The 13,731-nt window shown below is 28.9% G+C and overlaps 4 protein-coding genes across 4 annotated transcripts; 1 reads left to right on the top strand and 3 right to left on the bottom strand.

Moving 5' to 3' along the window:
• Positions 1 to 516: 516 nt before the first annotated feature.
• Positions 517 to 3,052, bottom strand: OCT59_005549 (uncharacterized protein). The gene is made up of 8 exons (XM_025320935.2): positions 2,863 to 3,052; positions 2,641 to 2,710; positions 2,418 to 2,566; positions 2,281 to 2,337; positions 1,897 to 2,205; positions 1,580 to 1,708; positions 1,367 to 1,489; positions 517 to 1,283 (listed from the first exon to the last, which is right to left on the bottom strand). Exons 1-8 carry the CDS (start codon positions 2,926 to 2,928, stop codon positions 864 to 866), a joined length of 1,323 nt encoding a protein of 440 aa, XP_025170208.1. The 5' UTR covers positions 2,929 to 3,052; the 3' UTR covers positions 517 to 863.
• A 112-nt stretch (positions 3,053 to 3,164) lies between these two features.
• On the bottom strand, positions 3,165 to 5,564 carry OCT59_005548 (uncharacterized protein). Its single transcript, XM_066138429.1, has 7 exons — positions 5,219 to 5,564; positions 4,644 to 4,951; positions 4,449 to 4,554; positions 4,064 to 4,364; positions 3,874 to 3,977; positions 3,688 to 3,811; positions 3,165 to 3,613 (listed from the first exon to the last, which is right to left on the bottom strand). Exons 1-7 carry the CDS (start codon positions 5,504 to 5,506, stop codon positions 3,297 to 3,299), a joined length of 1,548 nt encoding a protein of 515 aa, XP_065997561.1. The 5' UTR covers positions 5,507 to 5,564; the 3' UTR covers positions 3,165 to 3,296.
• A 3,140-nt stretch (positions 5,565 to 8,704) lies between these two features.
• Positions 8,705 to 12,229, top strand: OCT59_005547 (uncharacterized protein; the record flags this gene model as incomplete). Its single annotated transcript, XM_025320932.2, has 6 exons — positions 8,705 to 10,831; positions 10,903 to 10,954; positions 11,023 to 11,338; positions 11,427 to 11,460; positions 11,538 to 11,689; positions 11,762 to 12,229. 6 exons carry the CDS (start codon positions 8,705 to 8,707, stop codon positions 11,907 to 11,909), a joined length of 2,829 nt encoding a protein of 942 aa, XP_025170205.2. The 3' UTR covers positions 11,910 to 12,229.
• Positions 12,230 to 12,485: 256 nt separating this feature from the next.
• On the bottom strand, positions 12,486 to 13,643 carry OCT59_005546 (uncharacterized protein). Its single transcript, XM_025320931.2, has 4 exons — positions 13,389 to 13,643; positions 13,130 to 13,279; positions 12,906 to 13,057; positions 12,486 to 12,810 (listed from the first exon to the last, which is right to left on the bottom strand). Exons 1-4 carry the CDS (start codon positions 13,599 to 13,601, stop codon positions 12,594 to 12,596), a joined length of 732 nt encoding a protein of 243 aa, XP_025170204.1. The 5' UTR covers positions 13,602 to 13,643; the 3' UTR covers positions 12,486 to 12,593.
• Positions 13,644 to 13,731: the final 88 nt, after the last annotated feature.

Here is a 13,731-nt window from a genome sequence, read left to right as displayed (position 1 = left end):
TCTTGCATTATTTTGGACTTTTCATCATTTAAGATGCCTTCGCCAATCCAGAACTTTATTACAATCCAGCTTATTTGCAATCTGTAACCATAATTCATTGTTTCGATGGAATAGTAACTAATGTTATTTACTGGGGTTAAAATTGGTCATTATTTATTAAATTCCTTTTTCGGTTAACCTAACCTAATAATTTTTTTTTTTTATGTAATAGATGATTATAGAGATTTAGGTTCTCCAGTCTAGGTTAAGGAAGGCATTTTGTGAAACTTGCTTCAGAAAGTGGAAGATACTTAGTTGTTATTTCTATCGATGCAATATTAGAAACTGTAATAGAATTTAGACTATTAGATGATAATGAATATAGCAATTCAACAAAAAACATCATAACTACTATGCAAGAAAAAATCTGAGTGAACAACAGCTAAATGCCCAATGTATTAAGCAAAGAAATAAACATAATAAAATGTTTTATGTGCATTGCATAAAAGTCGTACTAGACTTGTAACATTAATTTTGGTATCGAACAAAATAGATGCGCGGATTTTTATTTATTGCATATATATATAAATCAGTGTTTAGCCAAATGATGAAATGACAAAGAATTCAAATGATAAGTCATTGGTCTTAATTACAATTGAATTAAAATAAATTAAAGATGGCAAGTTGAAAAAAAATATGAAAATAATGAAAAGATTGTAAAATTTAAAATGATGAAAAAATTCTAAAAAAAAGAAATTGCCAAATAATAAAATATTAAGTATTTACTGATGACATATACACTCTGACCTCGATATACTAATATCGATATACAATATTAGATATACCAATATTCGATATACCGATAATGAATTATAACGTTATTTTCAAATCATAACGAAGTTTGTGTCCTTTAGCTCTTCCTTCTCCCCCTTCTCCTCTTCCTTCTTATCCGATTTGGTAATATCTTCTTTTACATTTAATAATTCTTTATCATCTTTATCATCTTTATCATTAGACTTGTTTTCATTTCCTTTTTCCTTTAATAATTCTTTATCCTTAGACTTTTTTTCTTTTAACTCGTCAAATTCTTTTAACATTTGATCAACTTCTTCAGAAATTTCAGATTTAATTTTAATTTTTTCTTCAAATATTTTAGCTAACTGATCGATTTCATCTACGGTCAGTTCTAGCTCAGCTTTAATTTTCTTTTCAACTTTGGTGGCAATTTCGACTGAAGTAGGAATTTTACCAAACTCTTTTATAAGTGATTCTTGTCCTTCCTCGTAAACTTTTAGCAATTCATCCTACAAAAGATGCAAATTAAAAATTAGTAATTATTTTTATAACAAAATTAATTTTAAAGTATAATTATTATATTTATTATTACCTTAAATCCACATAATTCTGCTAATTTTCTTACTCCTTCATCACAAGTTCCTTTATAAAAAGCATCTCTCATATAATTTTGATGTCTACCTTCAAAATCAAATCCCATATCTGATAATTCAATCTAAGAAACAGTAAACAAGTTAAAAACAAAATTTATATAATTTTTTAAATCAATTTTTCTTTCTTTTTTTTGAAAAGAATCTTAACCTACATCTCCGACTTTCTCAAGATTAATTAATAAACGTGGAACTTTTTCTCCGACAGAATCAACTAAACTAGCGAAAGGTTGAACTTGTAAAGAAGTTCCAATAACAATAAGCAGATCACAAACTTGGAAATCCTATTTTACAAATAATAATAGAAAAAAAAAATTTAAATAAAATGTTAGCCATAAACGTAAACTTTTAAACTTAACCAAGTAATTTCAAAATGCTATAAACATATTCTTTTTACAAAAATTCTGGATTATTTTTTTTTTTTCATTTTTTCTCACTCAAAATCATCTCTTCTGGCTAAATGTATACTTACGCCAAGTCTTAGGAAAAACTTACTAGGCATTGCTTCACCAAAAAAAGTGATACAAGGCTTAACAATACCAACTCTGCATGAAGTGCAAATAGGTACTTCACCCTTATTAACCACCTCCTTCATCCATGCAGCATCGGCAAATTTTTTACATTTTAAACATTTTGACTTAGCAAAGGATCCATGAGCTTCTACAATCATCTCATCTGGTAACCCTGCAAGTCTTTCTAATGTATCAATGTTTTGTGTAAAACAACGTAATAAAATGTTTTTACGGTATAAAAGTGTTAAAAAATAATGTGTCAAAGTAGGCTAAAGGAAAAAAAAAAAAATTTTTATTAGTCAAATTATTTTAATTTTGATGAGAATTTAATTATTAGTAAGTACCATGAAATTGCCAGGAAACAATTCTTTTGCCAATGAAAAAAAAGGTTCCGGGTTTTCCTAATAATATAATAATTATATAATCAATACACTATATTTTCAAACCATATACCAAAATCAAAGAAAAATTAAATACATACTTTGAAATAAGTCATATCAAAGATTGCCTCCGGATATGGTAAATTATATTTTTGAAGATTGTCATAAAGACCAGTACCAGGTGTACGAAAATCTGGTATACCGGCGGCTGTAGAAATACCGGCACCAGCCATTACAATAATTCGTTTCGCTACAAATATATAAAAATAGAATCATTTTTCAATATTCGGCTTATTAAAAAAAAAAAATGAAATGAACAAATACCTTTTCCAGTTTTGATAAGTTGGGCAACAGACTCAATAGTAGGAGGATCTAATATTTTCTTTTTATTACCCTTAAACAAATAACCAAAATTTTTATTTTTTGTCATTCTTAAATAATAATTGAAATTTTATTTTATCTTCCTTAAATAGTAACTCTGAAAGTTTTATTATCATACGAGAATTATCTTCCAAAACATTCCAAATACATTAAGGAAGCACGTACCTTGGAATCTCCATCTATATTAGATCTACCACTGTTATCTAATAGAGTTTTTTGATTTGTCGTCATAATAACGTTAAGTAAAGAGTAATAAAGTTAAGTAGAGTTTCACAGCAAGTATTAATTTATTTGATTTGGAGAACTATAATGATTTTCTGAGCGTGATTTTCAAAGCGAACCTTTAAGTCTTGTCAGAAATGAATTCCAAATAAATCGTGTTTTAATAATCCTATTTACACAATACTTAATTCTGGCCAGCATTAACGGCATTAAGAAAGATATATAAATAAAATTTATCAATTATTCTATTATTGTGGTTTGTCAAAACATAAATTTATTAATAAATTAAATACAATTAATGCAATTTCCTATTAAAATTTCATGAATTTCTGTTTCTTATTAAATAATTGTTTTAATATACATTATGATAATTACTTTTATCCAGCATGTTCAACAGGAACAGAAACAAGTTTACCATTAACAATAGTAGTTTTTAATTGTTCAGGTACAGGTCTTTCAGCATAATCACCGTTTTCACCAAGTCCAGGTAAATTAACATTAATAGATGAACTTTTTGCGGTTAAAATTTCAACGTCAAAACATTCTTCTGATAAAAATATTTGCCCACTATCAGTTTTATCGATTACTATTGTTGGTGTCTTGCCCTGAATTTGAAGTTGAAATGATTTATTGTTCACCACATCAATTGCTGACACTACTGAATCTACTAAAACTCCAATTTTTGTACACGTGTCTAAAAAGAAAAAAAAAATTTAATTAATCAAATATACTATCAAATAACAAAGAATTATAGTATTATGTACTTGCCAATAACTACTGCATTAATTTTTCCCTTGATCTGTATTGTAGAATTTTTACATCCAAAAATATATACTGTTTGGCTAATAAGAGTATCTTCAACAATAATATTCGTATCGTTTTCATAATTTTCCTAAAGAAATAAAGGAAAATTATAAGATAACCGAAAAAGAAATTATTTATTGTTATACTTACTATACTCCATTTGTTTCCATTCAAATCCTTTTTTGGTTGTTTTTTAAGAGACAATGAAGCTGGTTTCGGTGGAGCAGTAGGTCCTTTAGGTGGTTTCTTTTTAACTTATATATTTTTTTTTTATAGAGAGAGAAATGATTTTATTAATTAATTATTTCGAAAAAAATACTAATAAAACTTGTATTCATACCTCCAACATCAGAAACCACGGCACTAGTTCTTAAATTAGGGTTTTTGTGTGTCATTTGACTTTTATCTACTTTTTTTAAGCCAGAAGTGATCGCTTCTCCTTTATTAAGTTCTGCAAATACAGAACTCATGTCAGCTCTATCTCCTGATGAAGAAGGAGCATCAAAGTCTGTAGGCGGCGGAGGCGGTGGTGGTGGTGGTGGTGGTGGTGGTCCACTTGGAGGAGCAGATGGCGCGGACATCTTAAATGAGGAAGAAGAAGTTGAGGGTTTTCTTCCAACAAAATTCTTTGGATTCGTACCCTAAATAATAATAACCACATTATTTTTTTTTTTAAAAAAAAAAAATTTAATAAATAAAGTCTAATATATGAGAAATATACTAACCTTTGGATTCCAGACGAGACCAGTCGTATGACATTTTTTAACATAATTCTGAAGTTCCGTTAATAGGAAAACAAAACTATTCGCCCAATCAACATGAGACTTATCCCTATAAAAATGAATAAAAATTAAATTGAACTGCAAAAAAAATGAATATTACACATGCATGTGTATATCAATCATATAAAAAAATATTACGTGTTTTTATAATTTGTGATTACACGATTTGCAAAGAAACGAGAACTATCTCTGAGATCCTCGACAAATGGTGCAGGTTTTTGTTCTATGGTAATCCATCCTAACGCGCAAATACCTTCACTGACAGTGGATAAGTGATCAAGTAAAGGAGAAGGTCGATTGTTCTCTCTATATTCACAAACCTTTTCAATAGCTTGCTGAGTAGGTTTAAGTAATTCCATAATTGTTTCAATATTTGGTTTTGAACTTTGTGTGGTTATATAAATAAAGTCTCGCTGTGCAATAAAACTATCTTCAACTACATGACTCTAATAAATTAAAGAATTAATAAACAAATATAAGAAAGTACAAATATAAGAAATTAGAAACACAGTGAAATTCGATAAACCAGATCCTCAATAAACCGGATCATTAAATAAAATCTTAACAGAGCTAAAGTCTGGATTATTAAATTTTGTTCTTGATATACTCGATTTTTGAAAAATTTTCTATCGGAACGAAAGGTCCGGTATATCGAATTTCACTGTATACATGAAAGAAATAATGTAATATAGAACAAGCAGCAAAAAATTTACCTGATCTTCAACAAGACCACCAACAGCTTTTGAAAGTTCAAGAAAGTTTTTTAAAGGACCTTCAATAAGTTCATCGTAAGCAGCAAGAGCAGGAGGAACTTCACCACTTACAATCGCGTCATTGTTTTGTGAAGAAACAGCAGCAGGTTGACCCCCAACCGAGTTACGACTCAAGTTGTTAGAAACAGCAGCAGAGGAAGCACTTGAAGAAGCCAAATCTTCAAGACGAGAAGTGGCAGCTTCTAAACGTTTTATAAGAGTTGTAAGAGATTGTTGATGTTCAGACATGACCAAGAAAATTATTAACCATGGATCGTTACCAAGAAAATTTACAGTATTTTTGATCAGGTGATTTTAGATGCGACATTGCTGATAAAATTTATTATACTATAATTGGATGTTTAAGGAGACGACAATTATTGGTTGAATAAACTGCATATCACTATAAGGAAAATGGTTTCACGTGAAACGAATAAACTACGTAGTAATAAGAGAATTCTTTTTTGTGCTAAATCGGAATTGCCGATTGAATTCTTTCACGTGCTCCAATTTAATATGACGATGATCTTCTAGCTAATTAAAAGTTCATTTTCATAAACAATAAAAAATATTTAATGGACCTTTTTTTTTTTTTAATTCCCAAATCCTTCGTTATATGAAACTTACATATTTATATAAAAAGAACACAACATAATTGATATTCATTTCCATATTCGTTAATAAGTTAAAAACTGTATGTACAAATATGTATATAAGAATGTACAGAATAATTTCAAGAATATGAAACAAAAGAAAATTTAAAAATGAAACGAATGGGAGAAAAATTTGACAGAAAAGATAAGTTAATGGTCATTTTTTAAATAAACAAAATAGATAAAATATGGATAAGAAAATATGATTATTTTTTGCAACGCTGTAAGTTTAAATTTTAATTCTGATCATAAATGAGATAATCTCGGCCAAATATTATCATACGACAAAATGTGTTCTATTTTCTTTAAAGTATGTTTCTTCAGTTTTTGTCTACTTTAAAATGGTTGGTGGCTTATATCTGTGACCGCAAGAGATTTACCTACTTACCAAACGAGGAATTTTTGACATTAACATTTGAAATTAATAAGTTGCGCGATGAAGGAATAAAAGGAACCAAAAAGATGATATTTATTATTATGACGCCCAATAAAAGATCAAATGACAATTCTGCAAGTGTTATATATATATATTTATTTATTTAATTTGTTATATCCGTATTATAATTCCCGTTTACAGCAAGAATTACAACGACGGAATTAAAATAAGAGTAATTAATGTATAACAGACCAGTAAATTAAAGAATAAATGTAAATCAACCTTTGAGAACAGGAATTTCGCCCCTGTTGGAAACTTTTGGGGCGAAGATTGAAACACAAGACTAAAAAATAATGTGTAACCTTTTTGGAATAAAATAACTTGATTTAATTTTCGGCTGAGTCTTTTCGCGGCTGACCTTTGCTGCGGAACTTAATATGGGAATAAACTTATATAATAATGAGGCTTTGAAACTCTCTTTTTTTTTTTAAATAATTCATCTTGTACCGTTTTGAAAAAGAGGTCCGAAAAAGAATTGCTTATAAAAGAAAATCACATCGTTGACAAATTGAAAACAAAAGATGAGATAAAATTGATATCATTAAAAATAGATTACTATAATTTATACAGGTATTTTAGAAATGTGGTTTTTTTTATATTATTATGGTATTGTTATTGTTGTTTCATCCGAGATTGGGTTGATCAATCACCAAACGTTGATTCCGAAAGTTTTAGTTAGGGGAAATTGAAAAGGTTTACTAATTTAATAATAATTAAAAAGATTGTGGAGCATACACATAAAATATATTATTAAATACTCTTATTAAGATTTTATAGAATAAACAAACTCAGCTTCGAGCAAAGCCCGAAATAATTGGATAATGACTGGGATTACATATGGTATATATAAATATAATACATGTATCGTACCTTGACGGTTATGTTGTGGTTCAATCAACTGACCCTGCTGCGTTCCCCTTTCCTTCAAAAGAGACAAAGGAAGAAATTATCTCTATAGAATATGAGAAAGTTTAGCATGAAAGCATTAATTCATGTATTTCACATGCCTATTTAAAATTTTAATTTTTTATTTTATTTTATTTTAATTTTTTTTTTTTTTTTTTGGCTTTATAAAAAAAAATTGACCTTCAGAGTTTTTTAGTGTTGCCATAATTTTCTTTTCCGCAATCTTCATAATCACATTCATTCAATCATGTGATCTCGGGTTTTTCGCATAAACACAATTTTTGATTCGTGTTTTAATGCCTCTTTAAAATAACTAAATCATGCCTATTGCTTGAAAACTAATATTTTTAAAAAGAAGTGTCATTATTATATATATATAAAAGAACTTTCTTAAGCTAAAAGAATTCTTTGATAGCCAAGTTGCTGATATTTGGCTCTTGTTCGGTAGTACTACGTTAAAAGTTGTTTGCGTGAGTGTTTAATTTGTATGTCATTTTCTTTCCTGTATTTTTTTTTTAAAATTTTTTTTTTAGAATGAAAATCATGGTATATATATATATATATACACATACATTACACTATAATAATACCGGCCTTAACTATCATCCATATCTAGTCATATCAGATCAAGTAAATAAAGTATAGTAATTTGTCATCGAGATTTTTTATTTCGCTCATTTTTTATCAATTATATATAATGTTCAACAATTTTCTTTTACGGTTTCTCCCATTCATACACCCTTGCGGCTTTTTACCTAAATTTATATGGAATTCTTGTATTTTTAATATTCACTTTCGATAACTTTTTAACTTCTTTCTTATTTATCTATTTGCGTGTGTACGTGTACGTACTCTTTTTTTTTTTTTTTGTCTTTTGCGTGTTTTTTAAATTATTCTTCCATACTTTTCTTTTTTCACAAACTTTCAGAACACAGAGTACAATATTATAAAAAAAAAAAATTCTAAAATAAATCGAATACGATAGACAGCCTGTGACTATAAATATATTACTAATATTACTTATTCATAATAACTCCGGGCCCAAGGAAATAAAAGCTTTGACCAGACAAAAACCCTTAAAACAATAAAAAGATTACGTAGTTGTATTTCAAAGTATATAAAAAGAAGTTATCTCAACTTGTCCCCCCTTAATAAATAGACAGAAAAAAAATTTTTCCCCCGTTAGAATATTTGCCTTCAGCCTTAAGCCTTTTTTTTCTACATTTTTCCGGTTTTGTAATCGTTTAACTTAAAAATTATTTCGTATTTACAAGAAAAAAGAGTGGGACTGTGTTATAAATACACCAAACGCAAAAGTTCTCATAAACTAATCGAACCCTTTTCCCTTACAATTTGTTAAATTCTTTTTATTTTATTTTTATTTTATTTTATTTTATTTTTTTTCTTTTTGGTTGATTCTGAATAAACCTTATTTCTTTTTTACTAAACAAAATGTCGTTTTCTGAAGTCAGCGACACATTTAGTACATATCCCAATGTAGCCCAAAGGAATTTTCCTTTTTATAGTAGTAATTCTACTGTAGATTCTGACAACGAACAAGAAGAATTTACTGGTACAGCTTCTTATTCTAACGAGGATTCTAACCTTGAAGACGACATCAGTGAAGAAATGGAGGATAGTGAAGAGGAAATTGAAGAAAGAGAATATAATTATACCAATAATGGTACTTCAATTACGACAACTGAAGACGAGGACGATGATGATGAAATGGAAGTATGTAGTTCAGAAACTGAATCAGAAGATACTGAAGAAGATGAAAGAATTAATAATAATCCAAATATACAAAGTCAAGTATTTGATAATGGAAATAGTTTTAATTTGGTTCGAAATAATAATGGATCATCTAATGGCAATAATAATAATAATAACAACAACAATAATAATAATAATATTTTGCCTCCCATACAATTGACTCCTAGAAATACTTCAATGTCAACTACATCGTTACCTACTTCTAATATAAATAATAATAGACTTGATCATTCACCATTTATGGAAAGATTATTACCAATACATCCACCAAGGAATGGTTCTTCTTCAACAAGAGATCATCGTGTTAATGGTGGTGGTTTTAACATACCTCCATTTTCTGATAATTTTTCACCTCCTCCACCACCTTTTAGATTTCCAAACGTTAGTTCTCCAAGTTATCCTAATAGTACAGATGCTACTATGGCTTCTTCAATGTCATCTACTTCATCATTATCATCTTCCACATCAAATCAACGAAAACAAAGTCCTTTAAGATTTGGTTTCCCAGATAATGAAGAGGAAGAAGATGAGGATGGAACTTCTTCAACTGCTTCATATGATACTGCTTCCTCAAGAAAAAGGGCGAGATCAATCTCTAATGAGTGGTCTAATGTTTCACAAGTTCCTCAACCTATACAATTTGGATCTTTGGAGCCTATTAATAGTGATATACCAAGTAGAACTCCTGTAAATCAAAATATTAGATCAACACAATTGTCTACATCTCCACCATCATCTACTAGATCAACTGGAAGTAGAATTTCGTTTCTTAATTTTTCATCGAATAACGAAGATAATCATTCCGCACCTCTATCTTCACCCGCGAATCCAATATCACATTATTCATCAAGAAGTTTCCCTACAAATTTACAAACATCATCATCTTCAACTGCGAACTCTTCGAACAATCATAGTCCATTTCGTTCGCAATCTCAATCACAAACTCCTTTCTTCTATACTCGATCAACGTTTAGTAATAATCTTCCAAGAGGAAATTATAGCCATGCAATTCCTCAACACCATGAAATGAGAAGACCAACATCTACATCTAATCACAATAGTACCGATCCACAAGAATATAATTCGAATTTCACATCTGTTTCAGATGTGCCACTGGTTATGTATCCTGAAATAATACCACCACCAGAGAGAAGACATCATAATAATTCACACAATTCACACAATTCGCACAATTCGCACAATTCGCACAATTCGCACAATTCGCACAATTCGCACAATTCGCACAATTCACACAATTCACACAATTCACACAATAATAGTCATATTTCAGGTCTATCACAGAATCATAGATCATCATCATCATCAACAACATCGTCGACGACTACTACTACTACTACTACAATTACTTCTAGATGGTCTCGAGATCCAAGAGGACGTGCAGAAACACTATCAAGACCTATAATGCCAAATCCAACTTTCCAGCGTCGTATGGTCCATCAAAGAAATAGCAATAACAATAGTAATAATCCAAATTTTAGCGGTTCTATGCAAGAAACTGTTAGAGTTTTTGCAAGTGATGAGGAACCTGACGCTACAATTGAGGTACCAGAAAGTTCAGATAGCGAAGTAAATGTAACAACGTCTATTCCCGCAGCTCGTATCCCTTGGAGACCTACTAGACGTCATGAATCACGACAAGATAATAATAATACGCGCGATTCTCATCGTTCTTTTAATTCTCGAGCAGCGCTAGCAGCAATAGCAGCAAGAAGTAGTGCTTCAAATGATAGTCCATTAACCGATGAGCAGATGGCAAGAAGAATGCAAGCATATGAGTACAGCACTGTACGTTTTATCTTAAAAGTTAATTAAATATTGAGTATAATTGCTTACAATTTTGATTATTTGATTTTTAGATCGATGAACATCAAACTGTTTTAGCCAGACTTCTTGCTGGTGCCGGTCGAGGTATGATAAGGATTCTGGAAGTATAATAGCAAAAAAAAGAAAGTCTTGACGTATCTTATCTTATTTAGCTCGTACTACTACAAATCGTCGAGATGCAACTTCGGGTCCGTCATCATCATCACGAAGTGATTCTTCCAGGAGGAGTATATCAGCGCGTGGACCAGTTAGATTGCCAGAAATCCTATCTCATGAGCGTCATCATCATGAGGAACGCAGCAATGAACCTCGAAACCGTGGACATGGTTCACGTGGCGGTCAATCTAGAAATGGTGGAAGATCGAGTAGTAGTTATTTACATCATTTTATTCCACATCCTTTATGGGGGAATCTTATTGACTCGGGCGAGATAGAGTTTGATGAAATTTTGGAATTAATTCCCTGGGGGTACGAGTTTGATTTTAAACTTGAAATGAACAATATAATTATTTGTTAACTATATTTACATTAACTCTCAATCCATATTTACTTATAGTAATGGCATCGCAGCCAATCCAGATAATTATTTGGTAATTAATTCATTTAAATTTATCAAGTTGAACACTAATTTAATTTTATAATATTAATTTTGCTTCTCAATTTATAGGATGAAGATGAATTTGACTCAAGCTACGAAGGTTTGCTTCGATTATGTGAACGTATAGGAGATGCAAAGCCTAAAGGTGTTCCAGAAGATGTCATAAAAACCCTACCGACGCAAACGTATATACCGGGAAAGAGCAGGACTGTTGAAGAAAGGTATAAATAGCGGTCAGAAAGTTTAAATTCTTAAATTATGTTGTATTAACATAATTGATATTATTTAAATAGGTGTACAATATGTTTGACAAATTATGAAACCAATGAAAGGCTTAGAGATTTGCCTTGTTCGCATGATTTTCATCAAGACTGTATTGATACGTGGTTTAAAAATTCTGACAAATGTCCAATTTGTCGGCGTAGTATAATAGAAAATTAAGACATTAGAGAAACAATGACTGTCTTTTAGAGCATTATTTCTCTTTAATTTAATATTATTTTTGGAAGTGATTATGATAGTTTTTTTGTTATTGGGATTTTGAATTTTTATTAGGTTTATTATGTTTAGTTAAAAATTATTTTTCCAAGTAAAAGGAAAAATGGCTTTGTAAAATTTGTATAGAATAACATTTTTTTTTTCATGCTTTTACACATCTATTTTTTCCTTTTTACACCCTTATTTCCTTTTACTTTAATTAGTATTGGGAAAGAAAAAATCAAAAAAAATTCAATAAATTTACATTACCCCTTTCTATATAACTAAATATGTGATTAATTAAGTTATTTTAGGAACAATCTAGTTGTATTAAGGATTATTATTATGTAAATTAGAGTACTAAGAATTTGTCATTGTTTATTTGAATTGCGGATTGAATTATTTCCCAAAAAAAATCTATTTTTTTTTTTGCCTTTGTACGTAAAAAATATTTAATTTTAATATAACTCTGTATAAATTTGATTTTATATATTTTTATAATTTGAAAATGGTCTTCCCAATTTAAAATGATTTTTCTTCTCTAGAATAATGATGAAATGTTCTCATTATCAATTTAAAACTCTTTTTCATAATTATAAAATAATACACTTCGTTTTATTAAATATTTTAAATTATTCCTTACTAAAATTATTCCTCATCTAAACTATCAATTAATTCATAGATATCATCACCATTCAAGTTTTCACCTCTTTTAATAACATTACAACAATAAATAGTATTTTTAATATCTTTCGATTTTAGACAAATCCAAATTCTACCATTCATTCCGGCTGCTATTTCAAATTCAAATTTTTCTCCTAATTTTTTCAATAATGATCTGATTCCAGTTTCTTGTGAAATTATCCTATAATTTAACAGATTTAATAACAAATTTTTTTTTAGTTTAAATTTTTATTAAAAATACCTTTTTTTTAAAAAAAAAAGTATAAAGACGTTTACCTCCTACAATATCTTAGAGAACATTTAATTACATATCCATTTTTTAACTCTCCAAATCCTTCAGCCTTATTCGTATCTGGATTATAACACCAAACTTCTGGCTCCATATCTTTATTTGCCAAAACTACTTTTGCATAAATTAAACTACCAATCTATATGTATATTAATAAATAGGAATTATTAAATTAGATTAAAGAATCAATTTTTTTTTTCTTTCAACTTACATTTAAATTGGGTCGACTCTTTTTGCTAACATTCTCAAAAGCTAATATTGGTAATATAGCTTGATGAGCACTACCAATGTCTAGTCGATAATATTCTCCTCCTTTATAAGTTACAATTCCAATAACCGGATCTCTCTCTGCTGGTATATACTATATCAATTAACGTATATATACATACATATTTATTTATTTATATTGGTCCGATCGAAATAAAAATAAATAAAATAAGATAAAAAAAATTATGTGAACGTTTATTTACCCTTCTTTGATTATTTTCAACATACCATATATTTTTCTTACTAAAATGTTTTAATATTCCGGCTTTAATACAAATTACAGAATCTTGAGTTAATGTTAAACCTGGTCCCAATTTTAAATCTTTTCTTGTAATATTTATAGGATCTCCTGGTAATACTACTTCAAGTTCCGTTTCTTCTTGATCTATTTCCATTTTATTCTTTTTTGAAGTCATTTTAATTTTTTTTATAATAATAAAAAAAAGTTTGTTTATTTTATAAATAAGGACACTAATAAACTTAATAATAACGTCAAGGAGGTTACACAACCATCTTGATAAAAAATATTCATTGATAATCTTGCTT

This window comes from Rhizophagus irregularis, chromosome 13, assembly GCF_026210795.1.
Source record: "Rhizophagus irregularis chromosome 13, complete sequence".
In the NCBI taxonomy this organism is placed as follows: domain Eukaryota; kingdom Fungi; phylum Glomeromycota; class Glomeromycetes; order Glomerales; family Glomeraceae; genus Rhizophagus; species Rhizophagus irregularis.
Note: the sequence above shows the minus strand (reverse complement) of the source record. Positions and strands in the feature narration are given on the sequence as shown.

Bases quoted from the DNA above. Each gene is read 5' to 3' on its own strand.
- OCT59_005546 (XM_025320931.2), bottom strand. From the start codon at position 13,601: ATGACTTCAAAAAAGAATAAAATGGAAATAGATCAAGAAGAAACGGAA. The intron at 13,280-13,388 runs GTAAATAAACGT...TAATTGATATAG, and splicing joins TTGAAAATAATCAAAGAAGG to TATATACCAGCAGAGAGAGA. The intron at 12,811-12,905 runs GTAAACGTCTTT...GTTAAATTATAG, and splicing joins TCTCTAAGATATTGTAGGAG to GATAATTTCACAAGAAACTG.
- OCT59_005549 (XM_025320935.2), bottom strand. From the start codon at position 2,928: ATGACGACAAATCAAAAAACTCTATTAGATAACAGTGGTAGATCTAAT. The intron at 2,206-2,280 runs GTACTTACTAAT...TTTTTCCTTTAG, and splicing joins TGTTTCCTGGCAATTTCATG to CCTACTTTGACACATTATTT. The intron at 1,490-1,579 runs GTAGGTTAAGAT...ACTGTTTCTTAG, and splicing joins ATCTTGAGAAAGTCGGAGAT to ATTGAATTATCAGATATGGG.
- OCT59_005548 (XM_066138429.1), bottom strand. From the start codon at position 5,506: ATGTCTGAACATCAACAATCTCTTACAACTCTTATAAAACGTTTAGAA. The intron at 4,952-5,218 runs GTAAATTTTTTG...TTAATTTATTAG, and splicing joins GTGGTCTTGTTGAAGATCAG to AGTCATGTAGTTGAAGATAG. The intron at 4,365-4,448 runs GTTAGTATATTT...ATTATTATTTAG, and splicing joins GTCTCGTCTGGAATCCAAAG to GGTACGAATCCAAAGAATTT.